Source organism: Hippocampus zosterae, chromosome 9 (genome assembly GCF_025434085.1).
Source record: "Hippocampus zosterae strain Florida chromosome 9, ASM2543408v3, whole genome shotgun sequence".
NCBI classification, from domain to species: Eukaryota; Metazoa; Chordata; class Actinopteri; order Syngnathiformes; family Syngnathidae; genus Hippocampus; species Hippocampus zosterae.
Window position 1 is genome coordinate 23,744,362 of NC_067459.1, and position 26,218 is coordinate 23,770,579.

The 26,218-nt window shown below is 43.9% G+C and overlaps 3 protein-coding genes across 3 annotated transcripts in view; 1 reads left to right on the forward strand and 2 right to left on the reverse strand.

Annotated features, from left to right (window-relative positions):
• The window catches only part of hgh1 (HGH1 homolog (S. cerevisiae)), a 100,729-nt gene that overhangs the window by 24,863 nt on the left and 49,648 nt on the right, over positions 1-26,218 (reverse strand). The gene's annotated exons all lie outside the window — the stretch shown is intronic.
• rims4 (regulating synaptic membrane exocytosis 4) lies at positions 5,496-19,856 on the forward strand. The gene is made up of 6 exons (XM_052076575.1): positions 5,496-6,169; positions 9,844-9,988; positions 14,667-14,779; positions 15,322-15,423; positions 16,524-16,663; positions 17,585-19,856. Exons 1-6 carry the CDS (start codon positions 6,073-6,075, stop codon positions 17,801-17,803), a joined length of 816 nt encoding a protein of 271 aa, XP_051932535.1. The 5' UTR covers positions 5,496-6,072; the 3' UTR covers positions 17,804-19,856.
• On the reverse strand, positions 19,915-25,038 carry abraa (actin binding Rho activating protein a). Its single transcript, XM_052076569.1, has 2 exons — positions 23,871-25,038; positions 19,915-21,464 (listed from the first exon to the last, which is right to left on the reverse strand). Exons 1-2 carry the CDS (start codon positions 24,762-24,764, stop codon positions 21,027-21,029), a joined length of 1,332 nt encoding a protein of 443 aa, XP_051932529.1. The 5' UTR covers positions 24,765-25,038; the 3' UTR covers positions 19,915-21,026.

Below are 26,218 nucleotides of genomic sequence, written 5' to 3' on the forward strand. Positions count from 1 at the left end.
AATATATTAGTGCCTTTGTCAAAGTTCTTAAACTGAGCACTTTGAAAACACGCACACGTGTGCGCCACAACAGTGCCAATGTACAGGAAAAAAAAATTGCCTCTTGATGCTAGTAGAATACAAAAGGTGCTCTATCCCAAACGTAGTGTTATTGTGAAAAGAGGAAGAACTTTTTTATAGGTAGACAATATCCAAAAGTAAATTCACAATGACTTCAATTAATTTGCAATGGGTGAAAACGATACAAACTACAGTCAGATGTTGAACTACATGTCCCATAATGCTTTGCTACACAGCTCACTCGAGACCAGTAAGAAGGCACAAAACTGTATTAAAAAATGCTTCAAAATTGAAACCAATAAAGCAAAAAAAAAAACATGGATGTTTGGACATTTTTTTTTTCTGGTGATGCCTGCCTCTTGGGAAGACAGAGAGAATTATATAATAAATCGCTTGAGATGACTTTTGCCCCCTTGCCTTTCCCTTTTACTCAAAGATTTTCTTTTGAAACAAATGTACCTCATCGAGTACGTTTTTTTTTCTAAATTTGCTTTTTCTTTTACAATTTCATCGAAAGAATTTCACGAAGCAAAGGATGACTTCCTTCTTGTAAGCTTTTCCCCTCTTGAATAAATGTGAGAAGTCGTACCCGCCCCCTCCCAAGTTGTACTTTTAACCCCCTTTTTAAATAGAAAAAAATATGACTGCTTAAACAGTTAATTGACCTTTTTCTTGAAAATGCCAATTTTTTTTCTTGAAATAAAAACGTTAACTTCCTTCGTAAAATATGCATTCTCTGCCCCCCCAAAACTCACAAGAGCATGGCTTTCTCCTTGACGTGCTTGTTTCCATGGTGACAGCCTCCAAGAGGCAGCTCTCTGTCAGACGTGAGTTCATCCTGGTGTCAACTGACATTTTGCTAAGGGGGGTGCGGAGGGGCTTGTTACTGTGTGATGTAAACAAACTCGAAGTGCCCATGCATGCCTAATAGGTCCTCGTAAGGTATGGCTTCAAGGTAGGGCTAGAATATCCAACCCGGGTTTCAAATAATGGGTTACGTTTTATAAACTGGGCTTCTAGCAAAGGTTAAGGCTTCTAAAAGTAGGGCTTCAAATTAGGATCGTGAGCCAAGTCAACTTATGGCTTTAAAGGATTTCAAAGTAGAGTTTCAAACAAGACACAGTTAAGGATTCAAGTTGGCCTTGAAATGAAGGTTTGAAGCTAACTACCGATTACCTATCTGCCTCTGTAATTCCTTCCTATGACGCAAGATTTATTATACTCTGGTTGCAGCTCAGCTTGTCGGCCATCAGGTGGCAGTAAAGGGTGCAATGGTCGTTTTCCAGCCAATATATCGTTGTGTTGTGATTATTAATACTGTATGAATAATACACAATACCTTTAATTTGACAAGTCTTAATGCACTTTGCTGTGAAAACGTTTTTAACCTTGCCATTGGTCTACTTTGACCCCAAGGTCTCCTAAAATTCAAGATCAGTCACCCCTGCAAGAGAATCAAATCAGTGGACCAAGTTTGGAGGTAATTGGATAAAAATAGAAGGATTTTCTGTTTTGTTTTTTTTTCTTCGTTTGTTCGTGTGTGTTTTTTCATATTAGACATTGCTCTGACCTTTGACTGTTTGATATTTGACCTATGCCATTTTCCAAAACCATAGAATTTAAATGATGTATCTCAAGTGCTTGTTTCCAACCAGTAGTAGTGGTCTACGATGTACCGCCACGGTCGGTCGGCGTGGCGGTGACGGGAAGGCGCCTTCAATCACGCTCCCGGCATTGTGATCGATATTTTGTGAAGTGTCATAACTCACACATGGCTGCGGGGGATCTCCAGGTTTTGAAAATCAATCAAGTTTGCTCTTTGTGCTCACAACAAACCGACCGCTCGCGGCGCTCTGGCTGCTGAGCTACATCAAAAGACGACAGACATCAGTAATGGCGATACATCCTTGGTCATCACATGGTATTATGAATTTTATTTTTTTTTTCTCTAATCTGCAATTTAATCTCTGCCCCACACTTTAAATGCATATAAACATGTTAAAATGCAGTCTTAGTAAAAATATACAGTATATTTTGACGTAGGTGTGCCTGCTCTCCTTAAGAAATGGGAGATAATGTATAACATCACTCTCAGGAAACGAGAAGACCCGCACAGTTCACGGCATAAGAGCCGCGGCGGGCTTACTTCACGCTGTTTATTTGTCACTCCCGGTTAAAGTTGACTGTAAAACAGAGACTCGGGGCCAAGGAACCATGTTGAAGTGAGTTGAGGAGCTCAATAAGTAACCAACTCATTGACAAATAACCAGCTGAATGACTATGACTAAAACTCGCTGACACGTTTACGAAGTTAGCGACCGACTGATTGACCAACTATAACTACCTGACAGACTTTGTAAGAGCCTTTGTTTGTGGTCGAGTGACAGGACGGCGCCGCATGCGCCTGCTTATAATTTTCCTGATTTAGTGGATAAATGCTCGCCTTCGACTCTCGTCCTTAACGAGGAAATCCATTGAAGGCGTGCAGCAAAATATGCTGCTAACGCTGACGCAGATTGCCTCTCCGTCACATGACAGGGGGCCGATCCCTCGAGAGCGTTGTCAACGGCAACAGCAATATGTAAATGAGTAACTGTCCTACTAACTGGCTAACTCATTAACTGATCAGACTGACTCACGGAGTCACCCGCTGACCGAATAACTAGGCTGATTTACTGACTAACCAGCTGTCCACCTACCTAGCTTACACACTGATTGACTGAGTGGCCGGTTAACTACCTAAGTGACTCACTTACATGCTGACTCTCCTACCGAGGACCAACTCTAACTCAATGACTAACTACTTGAGAAACTGTCTCACACGCCATTACGTCTTCCTCTGATGACGTAATGACAATAAACCTTTTTTCTTTTCTTGACGTGATTCTAATTTAACCAAATGGTGACGCACACCTTTTGCTCTTAACTAAGCAACAGATCAATCGTTGATTTTCTTTTCAACTCCAAAGGGACCCTTAATTTAGTGAAAGGCAATCAATGATAAATCACGGGTGGAAAGCTGATCCTTTCTCAATAATTGTTATTCCCAAAGGAAATCATATCATGTAAAAACAACGACAAAAACACTCGTGTCGTTCTTTGGCGGCATTTAAAAAAAAGCAAAGTAGATGCACCTGCAAAAAGCCAAACGGAAGTGAAATTGTGGAGCTAATCCTGTCGGTACGCAAGTCTCTGGTGATTTGCCAGAACACTGAGCTAAGATAAACCAAGTACGCCTGCGGTTGTTCCCCAGGGATTGTTGAAAAGGCCGAAGAGGAAGACGAAGGTGGCGGGAGAAAGCAATGAAGATCAGATAATTGTGAGTTGCCGCTCTACTTTCAAAATAAATTGAGTCTGAGGCCTCGGCCCACTTTCACGCATACAAAAAGAAAAAAAAGAACGAGACAAAAAAATTAGGCTAAAGCGTCCAAAAAAGAAGCGACCCATTTCCTTTAAAAAATAAAATAAAATTGACATTTTGGTTTGTTGGCTAGTTAGCAGGATGTCATCTTAGCTGCTTGTGGTTAACGTGTGGTAGGCCGTTTAGATGACTGTTTATTGACTGATAAACAAGCTCTACCACTGGTTATTTTGTTAGCTAGTAGGCTGCTTAGTTTATTCGAAAGGGCAGATTACATTTTGGCACGGGAGGCTGCTTCATATGGGTGCTTAGTTGACTGTCCAGTTGGTTAACAAATTGGTATGTCACCTTTTTAGCTTGTGAGCTGGTGTATTAACTGTTGACCAATTTTCTGCTAAGATGGTTATATTTTCGCAAATAAACTGGTTAGCTTATTAGCGTGGTGTTTGTTGGTATGCTAGTTGGTGTTTTTTTTCTTTCTTTATTTGGTTTGTTACGTTACTTGATGATAAACTGGTTCACTAGTAAGCTACATTCCTTGTTAGTTGATTATTTATTGATCTTGTTAGCTTGTTGACTGTTAGCTCCTTTGTATGTTTTCTCTAGTCGTGTGGCTGATTAACTGCTTAGCTGGTTGATTGCCTTGGGTTGGCTAATTTATAGGTTTGCGCTTTAGCTGACTGGTTTATTGACTGGTTGGCTAGTTTGTTGAAGTCTATATAGCAGTTTATTTTGTGAGAGTTAGCTGCTTAGCTCATGTGTTGGTTGCCTTTTAGTAGCATCTTGTTAAGTGGCCGCCGTCTTTGTGGAATTTTCTATTAAAAAAAACATTGAATGAGCACTGATTGTTTAGCTAATTTTGGGGTCGACTTTTTAGCTGAAAAACTGCCTCAGTTGCAGCGCGCGCGCACACACACACATACACACACACACTATACAGCTACCTGGTAATCCATCATGACAGTCTTAGTTATATAACGTTTTTAGCTGCACGCGGACACCAAACTGATTTTAACTTCTGGGTTTCTTCATGTCATACAAGATAGTGTGTGCGTGCGTGCGTGCGTCCTCATCCCGTGTGGCGGATGTCTTCCAGAGACGTTCTGTGACGTCAGCGTGTCTGCAAACAGTCGTAAAAATAACGTAAACATTTATTTTTTAGCATGATTTTTTTTTAATGAGCCAGAAGGGGAATCAATGTTGCTTCTCTGAACGTTGGGCATGTTTATTCGTTGGCTGATGTAGAGACATTTTGGTGAGGACTGAGAAACTGGTGCAAATGCTTGAAATAGAAAAATGAGCATCTGCTTCCTTCCTGTCGTCAGCTGTTGGTGACACGGCTTGACATTTGACTACCGGTAAATTTCTTTTTTTTTGGGGGGGGGGGGTAACATTTACGATCATGATTGAAAACTGGTTAGCATGTCCGCTTGACAGTGCAGAGGTCGTGGGTTCGATTCCGGCTCTGACTTTCCTGTATGTAGTTGGCATGTTCTTCTTTCATGGTTTTAATCTAGGTAGACTTCATGTATGTAGCCATCTTCTTGAAAAATGATCTGATCAAATATGTCTTGAACCTAAAATAAAAAGAAAAATCATACCTCTTGTTTTGAAAAACTACCAGTAAAACCAAATACATAGAATTGTGTTGTTTTTTATTCTAGAAAACCTTTTCTTGCAAATATATGATTTTCCCTGTGCCCCCACCCCCAAAAAACGACTAAAATAAAATGAAATATAAAATAAAAATTTAAATTTTCATTATTTTTGCGATATATAATATTTTTAAATGACAGAATGAATTAATTCTTTTCAGCAATCAAACTTGTCACATTAAAATCTTAATCGTATGACGTTACAAGGTGGAATTTACCACGTCATAACGTAATATTGAACCTTCCTACCCCCCCCCCCCCCGCGCCTCCCAAAATTAAATAAAACACAAAACAAAAACACGTTATTCTTGTAAGCCAAGTAGTTAACAAAAACGTCACCATTAATTTTGTTGGCCATAATTGTGCCTGAAGGTTTGTCCGCCGGCCATAGCCACGCCCCTCCCCCTTCCTCTGCCTGTGATTGGTTGGCTCCTCTCCTCCCTCCCCTGCTCTCCTTCATCCATGCCAGACTCTCCTCATCCTCTCAAGTGAGCTGAAGGATCCCGGCCAAGCATCCGAGCCTGGGAGGCGAACGGCACCGCCATCACCTCTTTCACCTCCTTCTGTGCAAAGTTGCGTGTTTTCCCCAGCGCCAAGATGCGCAACCGAGCGCCATCCGCGCAGCTCCAGAAGCTCTCCTCCTAAGACGGCGTCAAATCCCACTTTTGGGACCTGGGAGCAAAGGAACAAAGCATATCCTCTATGAGAGCTCTTCTTCCTCCCCCTCCTTTTCTTCTTCTTGGCCCTCCGTCTCCGTCTCCTCCTCCTCCTCCTCCTCTCGGCGCCGCCGACCGCCACCAGCATCTTCCCGGCTTGTGACTCGCCTTTCCCGGCTGGCTTGGGGGGTCTGCCGCCGCGGGGGGCAGCCGACGACCGCCGTGCAAGACGCCGCGCGCCGTACTCCGCGTGAAGAATGCCCAGCAGCCGCGCTTGGCCAAGCCGGCCAACCCGGGCCCGGCGGCGGGCGGGGGGACCACCGGTGGGGGCGGCCTCTACATGGAGCGCTCGCAGAGCCGCATCAGCCTGTCGGCGTCCTTTGAGGCGCTCGCCATCTACTTCCCCTGCATGAACTCCTTTGACGAGGACGACGGAGGTACCGTACGTGCGTGCGTGCATGAGTGAGGCTACGTCGCGGCTCTTCATTTTCGCATCACTGTTGAAAACGGGAAAGGCACGTGTGGAAAATGTTTTTTTTTCCCAATTCTGACATTTTTTTAATGCCGCCATGGTTTTCTTACACATATGAACGACTCATATGCTGAAACAACCACACTTGAGGTCTGATTTACAAAGAAAGTTTTTGACGGTTGGAAATTGGAGGCTGTAGCGGTGAAGAAAATCAACACACAATTTCTTTATTTGACAGTCCGATTCAAATGATACCAAGACGGGAGGGAAAAATCATTCGCAACGACTTCAGTTTTGTTGCTATAGAACACTCGCATACGTTTCTTGCAGACGCGAAAGACTAAAGTGCGAAACGGTTGAGTCACAAATATCTTGATAGCAAACATGTAAGTCGCGCAATTTATACGTAGTGACCTTCAAACTCTACGGTTTGAATCATATACAGTTCATACTTAGGTTTCTATGACAAACTGACAACCCTTCAAAATAAGATAAGATATCCTTTATTCGTCCCACACTGGGGAAATTTACAGCCTCCAGCAGCAAGAATGTATGTAGAAAGAAGAAAGGAGAAAGAGAAAAAAAACAACAAACATCTTTCAATTAAATACAATATGAACACAAATGGATAAATCCATTTCCATATAAATTTAAAATAAATATTTTAAAATAAATAAATTTATTTTAAAATATTGGGGAAAATAATTGAAGAAAAATCTGATTTTTAGATGCTTAGAAACTTTGCATTATTAACGATGCCATCACTGAACGTCCTGGGGGTGAACGAGCATATGTCTGCTTCATGTTTTATTTGGCAGATCCGATCAATGACATCATTGATCGATTGGCAAACTATGACGTTACAACCGACCGCTGATTTGACATGAAATTCAAAACATCTGCCAATCCGATCCAGCCGATCAGACCTGTGTAAAAACGACTGAGGTTCAAATAAGCGTGATAATCTTACGGCAAAAACGGCTATGTCATTAAACATTGACTGCAAAAAAAAAATATGGCATCTTCAGCGAGCAAGAGTGTCTGACAGATGGTTGTATTCACAATGTAATAAAACATGTTTTATTAAATTAAGCAAGAGTCACATCCTGCATATTTATATTTTGGTCATATTTCTAATTTTTTTAAAATCTTGGCTTGAAAGCAGTGACAAAGAGGATCTATGTCAAACTTTTAACCAGAGTCAATGGTGAAAAACTTGTGCCCTGAACAGAAAAGACAAAGGAAAAAAAATGAATAAATGTGCGGAGTAAATCCTGCACTGAACACACCCACGCTAGCGCACACGCGCACACAGTATGTGTGATGATGTCATGGATTTGGCTGCCGTCCGCCACCATTGGAGGTCACCGAATGGCCGCCGTGTGCTTTGTCTCTCCGGGTGACGGGAAAGCGTCTCTCACATGCAATACATCAGAGAATGTGGGCATAACCAAGACTAAGGCTTAGACTAAAATATGAAAAGAGATAACGGTTTGCAATGGTATAATTGCTAACAACCAAAATCACTACACAAGTTCTACATCAATAGCTATGGCAAAGTACTGCCAAAATACATTTAATTTGTATATATATACGGTATATACATGTACATATATATTGTTTTGTGCATTTTGTGCCTCACCAAAACACATTGACTGGCAAAACTGAGCTGAGATAGTCCGAAAAAGCTTCGCTGGGCTACTAATGCTACAGCAGCTAGCTAGCAGTGAAGTTAACTGGCGTCAATTCCCTTTGGGAGGGGGCGGGGGGTGTTCACAGGCCTCGATAGGTTGTACTACTGTTTTGGTGAGCAACAGCATTCCAATGGGCCTCCGAAGTTCATGTCCGTGAGTCCAGAGGAGAACGAATGGTCGCTAACGATGCCGCCATAGTGAGCTGGTTAGCAGCACATGCTCACACACTTTTGATTCATCTGCGAGACTGGTTATTTGCCTCAAAAGTATTAAAATATCCATTATGAATACAAGAGAAAATTGACACAAGAGTGCCAGGGTGAGGATGTATATAATCCCGATACAAACCAAAAGTTGTGAAAATATCACGGTTAAGGGTAAAGTATGAGCCTTAATGGAGACTTCTTCTTACTTTTTCTTTTCTGATTGATATAAAAATGATTTAGTAGATATAAACACATAACGGGGTAGGACTAGATACGTTTTTTTACTTCATCCTACTCCCTTGAACATAATAACTGTGTTGAATGAAGACTGATTTCTTTCTTTTTACTTTTTTATCTACCTTATTTTCTGTCAAATTATTACTGTATATGTTTTATGTTCAATAAACAAACAAACAAACAAAAGATACTGCTGTTTTGGTTAGCAGCGGCGTCCCAATGGCGCCCCTGTCCGAGGGAGGACTAATTCTGGCTGAAATTGTTGTCATGGGGAACTTGTTGTTTCACTGGTCTGTTGATTGACGGCCATCTTGTTTCAAAAATATCCTTTTGATTGGACGCACCTGGTAGAGCCCACCCAGCCCCACCTCACGTGTTTCATCCTTCCTTCTCCTCTTCCTTCTCTTCCTCCTCCCAGTGGAGCAGACCTCCTTTCCTGGCACACCATTTTTTACTCCTGACTGTTTTGGGTCGAACCCACCCCCTCCCCTATCCGTCTCCCCCATGCCATCTTCGTCCCTGTGTTCGTCGTTCACAGTTCCCATATTTGATGCCTAGCCCCCCAAGCAGCTCTGCTGTGTCCATTTATCTCCAAGAAAGAATGAAAGCGAGAACAAAAGGAATGTTCTCTTGTTTTTTTTTCTTTTTTTTTTTTTTTCCAATATGCTGTATCTGCATAAGCGAAATAATCTGCAACAATTCATTCGGTACAAGTGTGTGTGTGAATGTGTGTGTCTGCATGCAAGTGCATTTGAATCAGAGTGCGTGTTTGAGTTTCAGTGTGTGTCCGCGTGGACAAGCAAGTACAAAGTGTATGTGTGTCTGAGTGCATGTGACTAAAAGTGCGCCTGTATGTATCATGTGCTTAAGTCAGATTGTCGGTGAGTCTGAGTTCGTGTATGTGTCTGTCTGACAAGTTCAGACGCACACACACACACGCACACTCGCGTCCTAAAAACAAGGTCACATAGACCTCTTCACTTCATGATGAGCCAGACCACACACACACACACACACACACACACACACACACACACACACACACACACACACACAAAGCACATGTACCCTTTTTGGACACTTTGGAGTTGATTTAGAGGGTGTCAAAGTGAGGACCGGCCAAAATGTCCTCACTTCGTCAAAATGTCCTCACTCTGTTGGTTAAAAACTCATGCCGGTCCTCACAACGTTGTAAGTACAAGAACACACACACACACACACACACAGGACACCTTGCTTGCTCCCATAATGTTGTCCGTATATTGATTTTGGCAATCTATGATGTGGCAACAAGACGAAGTGTCCTGTGTTATCATGGTCGCTTGTATTTGTGTCTTTCCTGCGTGCGCGTCTCCTGCTTTTTCATCCACTTTGTGTCAACTTTGCCTGGAAATATGATTTACGGTGGCATAAAAAATGTTTTCCAAGGTCAGCCGATGAAACGAGATTTTTAAAACACTCTGATATCCTGTGTGTGTGTGCGTGTGTGTGTGTGTGTGTAGTGGACACAGATGGGCGTAAACTGAAGGGCGCCATCCAGAGGAGCACGGAAACGGGTCTGGCGGTGGAGATGCCAAGTCGGCCGCCGCGCCAGGCAAGCCACGAGTCCATCGAGGACAGCATGAACAGTTACGGTTCGGAGGGCAAGTGAGTACGCCGCCTTTATCGTGCCTTTCGCAGCACCCGCGCATGCCGGCGTTCCACAATTTGCAAGCTGGGAAATTTTGTCTCCAGACACTTTGGGGGGCGGGGGGGGGGGGGGGCGTGCTTAAAGGTGGGTAGTCCGTCATGCCGGGACGTAGGTGTGAAATTTAAAAAGTGAACGCAATTGTTGTACTCGGATACATTTCAGGTCTTGTGTTACGGCTCTGATTTGGGAATTTCGCTGGAGTTTTGGTGTTGTTGTTGTTGTTGCATTGGAAGCTACACAAGTCGCATCCCGTCATGGACGTGTTGTGTGTGAAATTCCGCGTCCCCTTCTTCAATATCACTGGATCGTTTATTTGTAAAAGAAGCTACACAGGTAGCATCGCGCCTCTTGTTATGGCTTTGAGTTGTGAAATCAAACACTTGTCATCTGCCAGAGTTTTGCGTGAAAGGAATCCGGACATAAATTGCACGTTTTCTGTTATGGCTGCCATGTATCCATTTTGTTGGACTTCAATCCATCCATTGTGCGATCCGCGTTATCCTCACAAGGGTCGCGGGGCATGCTGGAGGCTATCCCAGCCATCTTCAGGCAGTAGGCGGGGGACACCCTGAACTGGTTGCCAGCCAATCGCAGGGCACACCAGTAATTTTGTTGGACTTTTTTGTTTGTTTGTTTTTTTTTTAAATAGGAAGCAATGCAATTATGAAACCAAACACCTGTCTGATTCAGCATTTCGTGTGAAAGGCACATGTCGAGGAATTCAAAGTCTTTTGTTATGACAGCCACTTCCCAATTTTTCATTCATTCATTCATCTTCCTTACCGCTTGATCCTCACTAAGGTCGCGGGGGGTGCCGGAGCCTATCCCAGCCGTCTCCGGGCAGTAGGCGGGGGACACCCTGAATCGGTTGCCAGCCAATCGCAGGGCACACAGAAACGAACAACCATTCGCAACAACACTCACACCTAGGGACAATTTAGAGTGTTCAATCAGCCTGCCATGCATATTTTTGGAATGTGGGAGGAAACCGGAGCACCCGGAGAAAACCCACGCAGGCCCGGGGAGAACATGCAAACTCCACACAGGGAGGCCAGAGCTGGAATCGAACCCGGTACCTCTGCACTGTGAAGCCCACGTGCTAACCACTGGACTACCGGGCCGCCCCACTTCCCAATTTTGCTTGGATTTTTTTTTTTAACATAGTAAGGTACACAGGTGGTGTCCTTCATCGTGTTGCGGCTCTGGATCATGAAATTGACCCCTCACCCCCAGTATTGTTCTGTGTTCTGCGTGAAAGGCACACGCAGATGAATTCCATATCTTTTATCATGGCTGCGATTTGTCCATTTTAGTGGACTTTTTTTCCTCAAAGATTCTACACAGGAGCCCTCCTGCCTCCTTTTATGTTTCCAGCCTCACTTTTTGGCAACAGCTTTCAAACGCAGCTGCGTGGTCCAACATCATCATCATCATCTTCATCATCCCAATCTCTAGAGAGGTTGTGTTAACTGGGGGCTTATGACATCATGGACAACTACACGAGTGTAGTACTACACACACACAAACACACACACACACACACACACACACACACGGGTAGTTGCCAACCTGGCTATGAAATCCTGCAGTTACATAAGTAGGAGGTGGGGGGGGGCTTTAAAATCTCACTGGTGGGAGTGCAAAATCAGCAGAGGGTGATTGCATCGCACGCATATACGCACACATGCACTGCTTCTGTTTCTATTTATGACTAAGGCGGTTTTGGCTCCAAAAGCGCAGCAAAACATCAAAGGCGCGCAGAAGACACAGGTGGGCAACACCCAAGGGAAGACTGGCAGCTGATTGGCTAATGAGCGATGCCAGGAGCCAATGAAAGGGGAAAGCGCTGGGAAGCAATTGCAAACGAACCAAGTGAATCTCCCGCGTGGGCTCAACGAGGATCCATCTCGCGAGACTTGCTTGCTCTCGAGCTCTGTCAAAAACACTTTGTTGTATTGAAAACGTTCACTCTTAAAACTGATTTAGTCGTGACTTTTTTTTCCCTCAAAGAAACACGTATCATTTTTTTCCTTGAAAATAGAGAAATATTTCCTCAAAGAAAACGCATAGCTTACTGTTGGGGGAAAAAATATATCATCCTTGTGGGTTTATGGCTTTTCTTTTTATTCATTCATTCATTCATTCATCTTCCGAGCCGCTTGATCCTCACTTGGGTCGCGGGGGGTGCTGGAGCCTATCCCAGCTGTCTTCGGGCAGTAGGCGGGGGACACCCTGAATCAGTTGCCAGCCAATCGCAGGGCACACAGAAACGAACGACCATTCGCACTCACACTCGCACCGAGGGACAATTTAGAGTCTTAAATCAGCCTGCCACGCATGTTTTTGGAATGTGGGAGGAAACCAGAGCACCCGGAGAAAACCCACGCAAGCCCGGGGAGAACAGGCAAACTCCGCACAGGGAGGCCGGAGCTGGAATCGAACCCGGTACCTCTGCACTGTGAAGCCGATGTGCTAACCACTGGACTACCGGGCCGCCCTTTTCTTTTTAAACCCCCAAATTTTTCTTCTTAAAAATCTAAACAGCACCTCATTGTTTGCAGTGTACAGTCTGTATTATTCTCGCGATCATTTTTTTTTCTTCAAATGAATGCGTATTTTTCTCAACATACGCATTGGGTGGGGCGGGGGGGGGGCATTTGTCTCTTAGTCTTGGAACTCCTGTTCAGAGTGGGAGTTGATTGTATCCCGACAACAATGGCCCCGGACTGCCTTTTTGTTGTCCGAGCGCACTTTGCTGATTGCGCAAACTGCTGCTGGGCTGCACGGACTGAAACGCGACGCTTCCCGTTCCATTCTCATCACTTTTGTCATCACTTGGCAAAGGTTTCTCGTGTGTTGCACGTCAACCAGACGTTAAAGGCCGTCTAAGTGTACAATTGCCGTACTGGGGGGGGGGGGGGGGGCGCTCTTGTCGTCGTCATTTTTGTAAATGTCGATTTTTGTGGGCTGTAAGAATTCGCAGCATATTACTACTGCATATGAAAATTCAATTATGAATACATTTGTCCTGTTTGTGAGTCCGTGATGGTGTGCATGTATTTTTATTTTTTTATATTTTTGCTCTGCGCAGATCCAATAAGGCCAGGCGGATAACTGGATCTGTCACATAACGTCATATTTACTAAAAAAAAAAAAAAAAAAAAACATCATGAAAACTTGATCAAGTATGACCTTGGGTATGCGTGATATTGTCAGTGATTTTTAATTTTATTTTTTTTTCCTCTCATGTAATTCCCTGCAGCAGCATTATAATCTCAAACTGTAGTAACCCACTCACTCACTCACTGGGCTAATGTGGATGGAGTGATTGCATTATTAATATACAACACACATACATGTATAAATATATGAAGCCTGACCTCAATGCAGCTCAAATCAGCTAAACCAGCACACTTGACAAACACGATTACCTCTTTCACAAATTCAGCTCCCCTGAACCCAGTTTCACTTTGTAGCATGAAATTTGGTGGGCACGTCAATCATGAAAAAGCCATGCCAACAAAAGAGGCAGGAAGTCTTGTTTTAAAGTGAGCGTCTTGTAGTAATTTAGCCCGGGGTTCTGCAAAGACTCATCCAGTAGATTTTGTTCGATTGCGACCAAATTTGGCGTCCGTACACAAAACAGCTGATTTGGCGTCCGTACACAAAACAGCTGGTCAGCTCTGAATTTCAAAACATTTTGTTTTAGTGAACCATGCCTGAAAGGTTTGCTGACTCCTGAGTAGGGCACTTGCAATGCTTAAAAGAAGAATGAAGAAAATTATTCCAGTTTCACTTGGCAACATGAAATTTGCCCGACATTTCTATCATGAGCAGACCCATAAAAAAAAGACACAGGAAGTCAGCCATTTTGGTTTGAAGAGGACATTTTTGGCACGCGTTTGTTGTTTTCGAGTGGTCATTGCTTAGCTTTGAAAATTCAGCTCCTGTAGCCAGCCGAGATGGCAACATTCATTTGGTTAGGCATGACTGTTATGATTTTGACCCACAAAACAATTCTCAAGAAGCCCTGCCTGAAAAGACACTGAAATTCAGACATTTTGGTTTGATGCGGGTAAATGTGCGGTCTCACTGGCCATTTTTTAAAAATTCAACCCCTGAATCCAGTTTGACTGAGTAATGTTACATTAATTTGGCATGTCTTTCAAGTGTAGCCCCACAAAAATATCGCATGAAGTCATGCCTGAAAAGGCACAGGAAGTCTGACATTATGGTTTGAGTGGACATTTTGCGGCCCCCGCTGGCCTTTTCCAAGGGGCATTGTCAAATTTTTTTTGTTCCATGAAAATTCTGTATTCATCTATACTGTGTGATCTTATTCAAGCTGGCTGGTGTTTTGCTATAAAATGAGAACACTCAACAAATGTAAAAATTTAAAAGCTGAGCGTAAACGACTAATCTTGCCTAAGTGATTTTGTTTCACTGAGACTGTAAATTATTCATTAACGACCGCCAAGATGGTCGGCACTTAATTAAAACGCCGGGCCAATTGCTGCTTCTTCTTTTTGCTCCTCCAGAATCCTCTCGTAAAAATCCTGAAAACGTTTGCCGACGTTGTGAATCTGAACATTCAAAAATATCGGACTTTCTGTTTTGTGCTTTTTATTTTTGTAGCCTCAACTATAGCGGCATGTGCCTGGCCTCTGATGCCCAGTTCAGCGATTTCCTGGACGGGATGGGACCGGCCCAGTTTGTCGGCCGGCAGACTTTGGCCATGACATCTATGGGTGAGAGGCAGCATTAGCACCTAGCATGTTAGCGCTATGACTGGCAACACACGAGGCGGTGTGCTCATTTCCGAAAGTGAACCAACAACCCAGAGACGCTCCGCAATGCTGTCCTCATGTGTAGTCCATGTTATAGATCCCAAGCCCTGATCTTACCCTGACCCACCGACCCAAAACCTAACTTTAAACCTGCTTGTCACACCTGCAATGGCCACTAGAGGGCGTTTGTCCCATCCACACTGTCAATTCAGTCATCTAGTGTGGGGACGTGCTGTAAGTGGGTCATTTTCCTCACTGGCGGAGCCTCTGCGTCATTGGCACGGCAACATTGACAGAACGAGGTCCAATAGTTCAGTCAAACATTTCTTTGAAATATAAAAGGAAGGAAGATATATAAAGAAAGAAAAACATTGCGAGAGTGAGTGTGGTATCAGATGTATGTATTTATGTTTCCTTCACGGAGGCTTTAAATTTGCAAATGGATCATGTTCTTGTCACTCTGCCAACGTACGTACTGACTGATTGTGACGGATCGCATCCAGGTGATGTGGAGATCGGCCTAATGGAGAGAAACGGCGGTCTGGAGGTGGAGGTGGTCCAGGCCAAAGGACTCACCATGAAAATGGGCTCCAAAGGGCCTCCTGGTAATGACACGGACAAAACGCAGACAACAAGAGCGGCCGCAGGTTGAATTATGAAACGAGAAACTATTAAATCTGTGCAGTTGCATAATGCCGAACGCTGCGGTGTTGCATAAGAACAAAGCATCCAGGCCAAAAAGGGATAACACCACCAAAAAATAAAAAGACAAAAGAGCATGACCATAAAAAAAAAACATACACGCACAGGAGACGGAGCCAATTTTACTCTCACGTCAGTTTTCTTGCCGGATTTGGAGGCTTTTTATGTGAAATCAACGGCAAGGAACACTGCTGTTAGCATGCTAATCTACTATTTAAATTTCTTATGCAAGATCAAAAAAATAATACAATGTTGACATTAAAAGGTCCATATTCATACGTACACACAAAATGACAACTATAACATACCATTTCAATTTAAAATAAATCGGTCAAAAACATGACATCATGTACATGTATGTCTTTTTATTTATTTGTTTGGTCACATATTGGAAATTTCAGTTAAAGTGTCAGAGGCCTGGAATAATCTAGACAGAATCAGACTCTAAAAGCGTGTACTCAAATGGAATTTCAACAAAAAGAGTTGATTAACAACAACAACAACAAAAAAATTGCGCAAGGCAGATAAAGTATAGCAAATGGTGCTGGTTACAATAACCAGGAAAATGAGACAAACCAAAAATGCTTGGATGGATACAAATGAAAATTGCTTCTTGTGAAAAGACTCAAAACACATATAATACTAATGATGACTATGATTACAAAAGCAAATGCAAAAAAAAAAAAACGTGGTGAAAGAAAAATGAAGAGCAAACTTCTCAAAGAATTCACCACTTCAGGACAGAATCGTGAGCAAAATGAATCATCCAATGGATACTTGGCCCCTAGGAAGTCCTTAATTATCTGCTGAGGAACATTGGCAGCAGGTGTGCATGCTGGAAGGAAGGCCCTCCTCTGCCACCTGCTGGAGACACACAAAAACAGATTCATGACAGAAAATATATTTTTTTCTCCCCCCCCCCCCCCACCCCCCCAGGATTATTTGTGTAGCATATGAAGCCCAATTGACGTTTTCCTATGTTGCTTGTACTTGGGTGCTGTAGCGGCCTACATCAAAGTCTACCTGCTGGAGAACGGTGCCTGCGTGGCCAAGAAGAAAACCAAGTCCGCCAGGAAGTCTCTGGACCCTCTTTACAACCAAGTGCTGGTCTTCTCGGAGAGCCCTCAGGGGAAGGTCGTCCAGGTACGCCATGCAGCGAGTCGATGTACAAATGACCTATAATGAAGGTTTCAGATGGAATAGAATAGAATAATGACCCAAAAATCTCCAGGAGGAGGTTGTCTTTAAAGAACCCCAACAAAAATTGCACCAAACGTTTGGTTAAAACCAAAATGGCCAACTTGGGTGTTTGTGTTGTTCTTGTTGTTTTTGTTTGTTTTCGTTTTGGGGTGGGTTCATGATACTTTTTTGTGGATCTGTTAATGACAAAAGCGCATCCTTCCCAATTTTATGTTGCCCAATAAAATTGAGTTAAAAATACCTTTATGTCAGCCCCCACATCCTCCAAAAAAGCATCTCTTGAAACAGCCAAGGTAATCCTAAAATGTCCAAAATGGCAGACTTCATATGTCTTTGCTGGCATGGTTTCTTGAGACTTTTTTGTAGGTCTACTCATGATAAGCATGTCGATCAAATTTCATATTGACAATTTAAATTAGCTTCATTGGCTGAACTTTTTTTATGGATCCTTCAAAACTGTCAACAAGAGCCCAAAATGACAGTGTCAAACAAAAATGGAAGACTTCCTGTATCTTTTCAAGTATGATTTCAAGAGACTTTTTTGTAGGTTCTTCTCATGACAAGTATGTCTACCAAATTTCACCATGCAAAGTTGTACTCGCTTTAGGGGCTGCATTTTCAAAACAAAACTGAAGAAAATGCCAACAAGATCCGAAATGCCCTTTCCAAACCAAAATGGCACACTTCCTATGCCTTTAAGGCAAGAGAGCTTTTTTGTGACATTACAATAGACCTTCCTCCCAAATTTCATATTGTCAATATAAAATGACCTGAGGGGCTGGATTTTCAAAAACAACGAAGAAAGGCCAACAAGAACCTGAAACGATTTTTTTTTTTCTTTGTGGTTCTTGTGGCTCCATGCAGCTAATCGTTTGGGGCAATTACGGGCGCATGGAGCGCAAGTGCTTCATGGGGGTGGCTCGCATCCTATTGGAGGAGCTGGACCTGAGCAGCATGGTGATTGGCTGGTATAAGCTGTTCCCTACCTCGTCTATGGTGGAGCCCACCAGCGCGCCCCTCCTGCGCCACTCGTCGCAGATGTCACTGGAGAGCGCCGTGGGGCCCTGCTGCGAGCGCCCCTGAGACCCCCGCGGACACATCTGGGACAGGCACCGTCAGATCCGCCAGACTTTGGACTCTCCACAGGTTCTCGTCCTCTCTTTTGGGACCACTCGGATGAGGATGCTGCCTCCTGTTTGGACCAATGCGACGCTGCAGGTTCAGCATCCATCAAACACTCTCTCACATTGTCTACTTCTTCCACAGTGTCGTCGCCGTCCTTTTTGTGTTCGCTCAAGAGTTCTCAAATATGCTGGGTTCAATGTTACGACCACGTGCAGCCCTAAATGCAGTCGGAATTGAAAAGTTGTTTGAGAAATAAGTCATAACCGTAAAAAATATTATTTACTAAAGGAAAAAAAAAATCCTTAAGAACGCAAAAAAAAAATTACACCGTTTTTGTTTTTAACCAAAGTAAAAACAATAGCTAATTTCATCAGCAAAAAAAATATAAATAAATTGTAATACTTAAAAATTTTATTGAAATTTTGCCTGTTTCAAAGAAAAAAAAATCATATTGATTTTTCCTGAGCCAGAAAATATTTCAATCTTTCAAAAGAACAAAGAAATACATTGATGGACTCAAAATTTGAACTCTTAAAAAAATAAAAATTGTGTTTTTCGAGAATGAAGCTGTAATATTTAAAAGCTTAAAGGTGTATTGAGGTTGGAAAGCACGCATTTAACATGTGAATTTCAAAAACGTAATTTTTGTAATATTACACAATCTGGAAAGAACGCCTTCATTTCTCGAAAAGGTTAGGGCCTATCATCTCAAAAACTGTGCCTTTTGTTTAAGAAAAGTGACTTTATTCCCGTAATAATGCGCCTTCTGTTCTATAAAGCAACTTTATTCATGCAGGGATGTGACATGTATGTGAAGATATGTCACAATCATAACGCCGCTTTGAATTGGCCCCCCCCCGAAGGTCTCAAACTTCCCAAAATGTCACAGACCCCAGCTTGAGAACCTTGTTTGTTACAGCAAACATTTAGGACTTTTTTTTTTTCTTTTTACTCCGTCGCTTTTCAAAACTGGAAATATTTGAACATACAGATTGACAATGTAGCAGAGCAACAACAATGTAAAACCAGCCGCAGAAGGTTGAACATGGATTTATAAAGATGAATGTAAAAAGGGAAGCAAAAAAAACAAAAATCTTAAGACATTGTGAGCTAACGCTGTTAGCTGTGCTTGTGACATCGATGGCGTGAAATGTGCCCTCGAATATTCCTTCTACCCGTGTGTCTGTTTTGTTTCTCGTCGGAAAGTCTTGTAGCGTCTATCGTACACTTCATCAACTTGTTTCGATTTTGGCAAAATCGCTAACTGTCGCTCACGTGCCAACTTTGACCAGCAAGTGTCTTTCCTTCACTTCATCGTGGGGTGGCGTCACGTAAAAGCCGCTGCGAATGGGTCGGAACATTTCGTCAGTTAGCCATTAGCTTCACATTAGTGTGACGAGAGGAAGCGGGGGGTGAGGTGGTTTAGTGATGGGCACTTTATGATTCTTCACGTAGTGTAAATATTTACAAATGTGAGCCAAAGGATTTAGCCGGGGGACACGGGAATGCTAGCTCGTAGCGTTAGCCGCCAGCATCTGCATGCAGTCTAATGCGCAATTACCACGAGACTAAGCTAAGGGACAAAACACGATGTAGCAGATTTATTAGCAACATTTTTCCCCTTTATGATTCAAACAAGCAAGTTTGTAATCCTCTAAGGTTTGATTTGAGGATTTTTTTTTTCCAAAATTAAATTTTGGCCTCAGGTTTTACAGTAGCAGTATTGCAGGGAAATTGTTATTATTATTATTATTATTATTATTTGTTCACAAAAAATCCTAAGAAATCTGAGAAGCAATAAAATCCCAAAACTGCTGTCAAGGCAGTTTTTGAAAGCGATTCAATTTCCGCCCCCATGCTAACATGCTAGCCTGTAGCCTGGATTATCATCATGCTCATAGCATTTGCAATCACTGCTTTTTTTTTAAACAATGCAAAAAAAAAATCATGAAAAGAAACTTTAAAAATAGGAGATGTAGATGTTATGAAATACATATTTAATATATTTAATTTTAAAAAATCTAAGGAATTTTTGTGGAGGTTTTTTGTGCCAAAAATATTTCTGAGAATCCCGTTTACAGATGATTTAATATACTTTGTAATTATTATTATTACTCCAAAGTCACCCAATGCAGGTTGTTTAGCTGTTCGTGGCTTGGGTAGTGACAACGGAAAACAACGCTATTTTGAAGTCATAACGTGAAAAACATTCCATGACAATAATCGTAATCGTTACCTCGGCCAAGCATAATGGGGCATGTCAATTTCCCGTTTTAATGATGTCTTCTTTGATTAATTATTTTCCTAAAAGGGCAAAACCTTAAATTGTTCACGCGAATGTTAGAGTCAAGTCCTGTCGGGTTTGATTTCAAGCACTTCAACATCAATGAAAAAGTAAATTAAAAAAAACACTTAGAAAATAATCTGAACGCATCACATTTATTGAATACATAGTCAACAAGCGATTGCTAACTCAAGTCATTTTCTTTCGATTTGTTTATTTACTTGGATGCACATGACCACATTTTGTGACTTGGATTAAATAAAGTATAATGGATTAAAAAAAAAAAAGATAGCACGAAAGATGTGTTATTTCCAATTCTGTTTCCAATTGGGCGGCCCGGTAGTCCAGTGGTTAGCACGTCGGCTTCACAGTGCAGAGGTACCGGGTTCGATTCCAACTCCGGCCTACCTGTGTGGAGTTTGCATGTTCTCCCCGGGCCTGCGTGGGTTTTCTCCGGGTGCTCCGGTTTCCTCCCACGTTCCAAAAACATGCGTGGCAGGCTGATTGAACACTCTAAATTGTCCCTAGGTGTGAGTGCGAATGGTTGTTCGTTTCTGTGTGCCCTGCGATTGGCTGGCAACCGATTCAGGGTGTCCCCCGCCTACTGCCCGGAGACAGCTGGGATAGGCTCCAGCACCCCCCCGCGACCCTAGTGAGGATCAAGCGGCTCGGAAGATGAATGAATGAATGAATGTTTCCAATTGTCCGATCCACATCCTCCTCCGAGCTCGATAAATGTCCACAGAAGTGGAATCAAGCTGAAAAACAGAATTTCATACAGGGGGATGGATTTCTTCACATTCTAGGCCAACATTGGCAAGGGGGACCTTTCTAATGGAGTCCTTCGATGAAGTGTCGCCATGTCCGCTGGCCCGCCGTGTGGCTCCCAAACCGATCTCAGTCCCTCACGGTGATGACCACGTGGTCATCTTGTCCTTGCCACAACATTTCGCCCTCAAAGTCGAGCATCTTATGCTTGCGGCAGCGCAGCAGGATGCCGACCACCTTGTCCGAGATCTTCACGTAGCGGTCGAAGAGGCGCCCGAAGGTGACCGCGCTGCGGCCCTCGCCGTCCCGGAAGCCCATGTCCCGGATGATCCACACCATCTCCTCCATCTCCCTGCGAATATGCTTGTGCGCACGGTCGCCCCGCTCTGCCGTCTTGGAGCCTTCTTTGGGGCGCCCGTAACCGCTGTCGCCCTTGCGCAGGCGCAGGCTCATGGCGTAGTCGTAGTCAAAGTCCTCGCTGAAGGGATTGAGTTTCTGGCCCTCCGTGTGCTCCTCGGACCACTGCTGCCAGCGACTCTTAATGTCACCACTGGTGGTGATCTTAATCTGATGGAGAGATCAGATGTCAATAATAGATAACAAAAAAAATTGATAACAAGCCTTTTTCGACGACACAGGAAAATCGTTGCCACGGGGATTGTGACGTTTCCGCTGTCAACAGATTGTTGCCGTTGGAAATGAATTTGAAAGCAACGTCATATCGGGTTCAATGGAACTTTTGCCCCAATGTTTTTAGGGGGAAGCTTTCTCACTGTGCAATTGGCGTCCTGATATTTATTCCGTTTTGGGGGTGATTTTTGGGCAGTCCACGGTTATTAGTGTTTTGGGAACGTTGGAAAAAAACATAAATGGATTATTTTAATGCCTACCCTCGTATTCAAAGGGGCGGGGCTTTATAACCACTAGCATCGTTTTGACACTGGGAATGATCCAACCAAAAACTTTTGGTGTGTTTTTTGGTGATGCGTTGATCAAAAGTGTTGGGAAATGACTAAGATGAACTGAACTTTGACCCTAACATTTATAGCAATGAGCTTTTCCACAGGGCAACACGTGTCCTCGTGGCTTGGAGAACATTCCTGCCTCTTACTTTGACAAGTATTCAAACTGCTGCCTGAGGGGTTCTGGTCCGACAGGGATCGTTGTGACTTTTTGTGAAGTGGCTTGAGTGCTTCTTTTTTTTTGCCGTGAGTGACGTGATAATTGAAAGTGAATGTCTTCTTTTTTTTTTCCAACCAGATGTCAGCTGTCACTCACAGTTGCCTTCACTTTCAACCTGTTTTTACCCCCTGCTGCACCTGAAGGTCACGCTTCAGAACACGTTGTCCTCCAGATTTTTTTTTTTTTTTTCATGGCCAGTGGAGGCTGTGAATGGGCCAGCAGGCACCTTGGTTTGCCTTTTATAGGACAACATGACTCCCCTGCCTGTTCGGAGTTGGGTTTCTCCAAGAGACCCCAAAGCGACAGTGGCTTTTGGTGCAGGAATGTTTACATCCTTTGGTCATAACCGAAGGAGTCTTGCTGAATATAATGGGAAAACATCCACATTCAGGCGCGCTAACGTTCTTTTGGGGGAATTATTTGAAATCCGAACAAGTTAAAAGACGATAACGAAGTTTGAAGTTGTGCTATGGGGGTCATGCTACAAATTTTACTGTGCGTTACATTGTTATGTTACGCTGTCTTACAACGTCGCCCTACAATGTCAAGCTTTGATTTCACGTTACGTCACACTCTACTTCCGGGGATGATGTCACACCGTGCTGCAATGTCTTAACAAGCCGCCCTAACTGCTACTGCAACGTAACCACTATGATGTGCCAGCTACAAATTCATGCGACGTCACGATACCACACCACGCTACGACATAATGCTGTGACGCAGCACTATGGCATCATTCTCCAAGGTAGCGATGCGTTGTAACGAGATGAGGTCAGGCGAAATCACGCGAGGTTGTGCGCGGTGTTAGGCTTTGATGTCAGTTTATGACATCACGCTCCAACGTAATGCTACAATGTAACGCAGCAACGTAACGCAACAACGTAATGCGACGACCTACTGCAACATTGTAACACTACAGCGCAACAATGTAACGTTGCAACGCGACAATGTAACACTACAACGTAACACTACAAGATAATGCTACAACGTAACGCAGCAACGTAACGCAACAACGTAATGCGACAACCTAATGCAACAACGTAACACTACAGCGCAACAATGTAACGCTACAATGTAACGCTACAGTGTAACGTTGCAACGCAACAATGTAACGCTACAATGTAACACTACAGCGCAACAATGTAACGCTACAATGTAATGTTGCAACGCGACAATGTAACGCTACAACATAACACTACAAGATAATGCGACAACGTAACGCAGCAACGTAACGCAACAACGTAATGCAACAACGTAATGCAACAACCTACTGCAACAACGTAACACTACAGCGCAACAACGTAACGCTACAATGTAACACTACAATGTAACGTTGCAACGCAACAATGTAACGCTACAACGTAACACTACAGGGCAACAATGTAACGCTACAATGTAACGTTGCAACGCGACAATGTAACGCTACAACGTAACACTACAAGATAATGCTACAATGTAACGCAGCAACGTAACGCAACAACGTAATGCGACAACCTACTGCAACAACGTAACACTACAGCGCAACAATGTAACGCTACAATGTAACACTACAATGTAACATTGCAACGCAACAATGTAACGCTACAACATAACACTACAGGGCAACAATGTAACGCTACAATGTAACGCTACAATGTAACGTTGCAACGCTGCAACGTAACGCTGCAACGTAACGCTGCAACGTAACACTACAAGATAATGCTACAACGTAACGCCACAACACCAGGCTGCGCTGCAACGCTGTGCCGTAGCACTGCAATATCACAAGTGTCTGCTTCATCTTAGCAATACCGTGGGCCTGCGGCCAACTTTTTTCCACTTGACATTCGTCGTTTCCATCTTGCCGTCTGCGCCGTCTCCGGGCGCCACCTCATCTCCCAAGCCGCTGTCCACCGTGTCCAGGCTGCTGCTACTGGTGCTCAGCTTCCTGTCCCGCAGCATCAACTTCCTATCGTGGATGATGCCACTCCCGCCTGCGCCGCTCACTTGCAGCGCTCTCATGTGGCGCCGCCGCGTGGGCGACTCGTTACCCAAGAAGGGTTTGCTATCCTCGGGACCCGACTCCATCTTCCCGCGGATGGCATTGACCAGATCCCCGCCACACTCGCTCAGTTTGGGTTGAACAGTTTTAGAGATGGAAACACTCCGGATGGGATCGGCGTCACTAGAGTCCTTTTTCCTGGTTTTCGCAACTTTGTCCACGGGGCGCCGCTCGGTTGCGTCCTTCTGGCCCGTTGAGCAAGGCATCCACCCAGTAGGAGCGGCGTCCTGCTTGTCGGCGTGCTCGTTGGCCCAACCCTGCCAACTCTTGGCCAAGCTGGCCACCACGGCGGCGCATCGGATTTTTCTCACCGCACGTTTGAACGCGGGGGGCTCCGTTTGGGGGCCGCTCATCGTTCCAGGAGGGACGCCGCCCGAGCCCACTCTGTCCCGATCTAAGAGACGTGGCGGAGGATGTCGCAAATCCGTTGCTAAAGTCTGATGATCCTTTCGGGTCAGCTTCCAGATCTTCCCGCAAACGGTGGCAAGCCTTCCGTCTCGTTGCTCGCTCACTCGGTCAGTGGGTGAGACGCCCGCTTGGGGGCCCTTTAAATAGAAGCATGGGTTGAGGCGTGGCATGGGAGGGGGGCCATGTGAGATGTGAACTCTGGTCACAAACATATGCACCAAGCACACCACACACATCCACGATTCACTCTCAAAAACAAACCCCACACACTCTTACACAAAGGCAGCACAAACGACCACATACACACCACATTCCCAAAGACGCACAATTCACAAATATTCATGCACAGAATGTAACACACCCACGCATATAAAAGAAACACCCACACACGCACATACGCGCACGCATACACAATTTGGGTATTGACGTATGAGGTCACAGAGGATCTAAAAATGACTACCACCTGTCGACTGGATCCCGCTGAGACAAATTCCGTCACCGACCGGCGCAAATATGTGTGTGTGTGTGTGTGTGTGTGTGTGAGCGCATGAGCGTGTGCGTCTGTGTGAATTTTTCAATTGGTAGTCACACACACACACACTGGATGTGATGTCTGCATTTCTGTGAGCGTACGACTGCAACTCTTCGTGTACGCTGATGATATGAATGGTAGAGGGTCATGATTATGTTTAGTTGTATGAGAAAATATATATATATATAAAATAATGACATCATCTTACACCAAGGTTATTCATTCATTCATCTTCCTAACCGCTTGATCCTCACTAGGGTCGCGGGGGGTGCTGGAGCCCATCCCAGCCGTCTCCGGGCAGTAGGCGGGGGACACCCCGAATCGGTTGCCAGCCAATCGCAGGGCACACAGAGACGAACAACCATCCACGCCCATATTCAAACCTAGGGACAATTTAGAGTGTTCAATGTTTTTGGAATGTGGGAGGAAACCGGAGCACCCGGAGAAAACCCACGCAGGCCCGGGGAGAACATGCAAACTCCACACAGGGAGGCCAGAGCTGGAATCGAACCCGGTACCTCTGCACTGTGAAGCCGACGTGCTAACCACTGGACTACCGGGCCGCCCACCAAGGTTATATAGTTTACTAAAACAATTAAAATTAAAACAAATTCAAAATTTTACAATTTGATGGAATAAGAGTCGCTGATGGTATCGTGTTCCACTGGCTTGACTTGAGCATGGGATCGGTTCCAACTCGGTGTGGATGTGAGTGTGAATGGTCGTTTGTCTCTAGATGTGCCCTGCGACTGACTGAAGACCAGTTCAGGGTGTAGTCTGTCCATGTCATCTGGAATGGGTTCTATGAACTCCCTCCGCGACCCTCTTCAGGATAAGCGGTGTTGAAAACGGAGGGATGGATGGATTGATGGAATAAAATCAAAACAAAAATGACTTGGAAAAAGAAAAGCGGAACTAGATTTGTAAAACGAACAATCTTTAAAATTAAAACGTCCTTTGTTTTCATGGTTGTCAATATCATACATGAGCTTTCAGGGTTCATTTAAAAAAGAAAGAAAGCAAAAGTCAAAATGAAATAAAATTTAACTATGATGAAAAAACGACTTTATTTTATTTGACTTACTATTTTAAATGCCAATCTCATCTCAGGTTTTTATTTTCTGAAAAATGCAACTGCATTTCATTCGATCACATGGC

Bases quoted from the DNA above. Each gene is read 5' to 3' on its own strand.
- rims4 (XM_052076575.1), top strand. From the start codon at position 6,073: ATGGAGCGCTCGCAGAGCCGCATCAGCCTGTCGGCGTCCTTTGAGGCG. The intron at 6,170-9,843 runs GTACCGTACGTG...GTGTGTGTGTAG, and splicing joins CTTTGACGAGGACGACGGAG to TGGACACAGATGGGCGTAAA. The intron at 16,664-17,584 runs GTACGCCATGCA...GGCTCCATGCAG, and splicing joins CTCAGGGGAAGGTCGTCCAG to CTAATCGTTTGGGGCAATTA.
- abraa (XM_052076569.1), bottom strand. From the start codon at position 24,764: ATGTGTGTGGTGTGCTTGGTGCATATGTTTGTGACCAGAGTTCACATC. The intron at 21,465-23,870 runs GTATTGCTAAGA...TCTCTCCATCAG, and splicing joins AAGTTGGCCGCAGGCCCACG to ATTAAGATCACCACCAGTGG.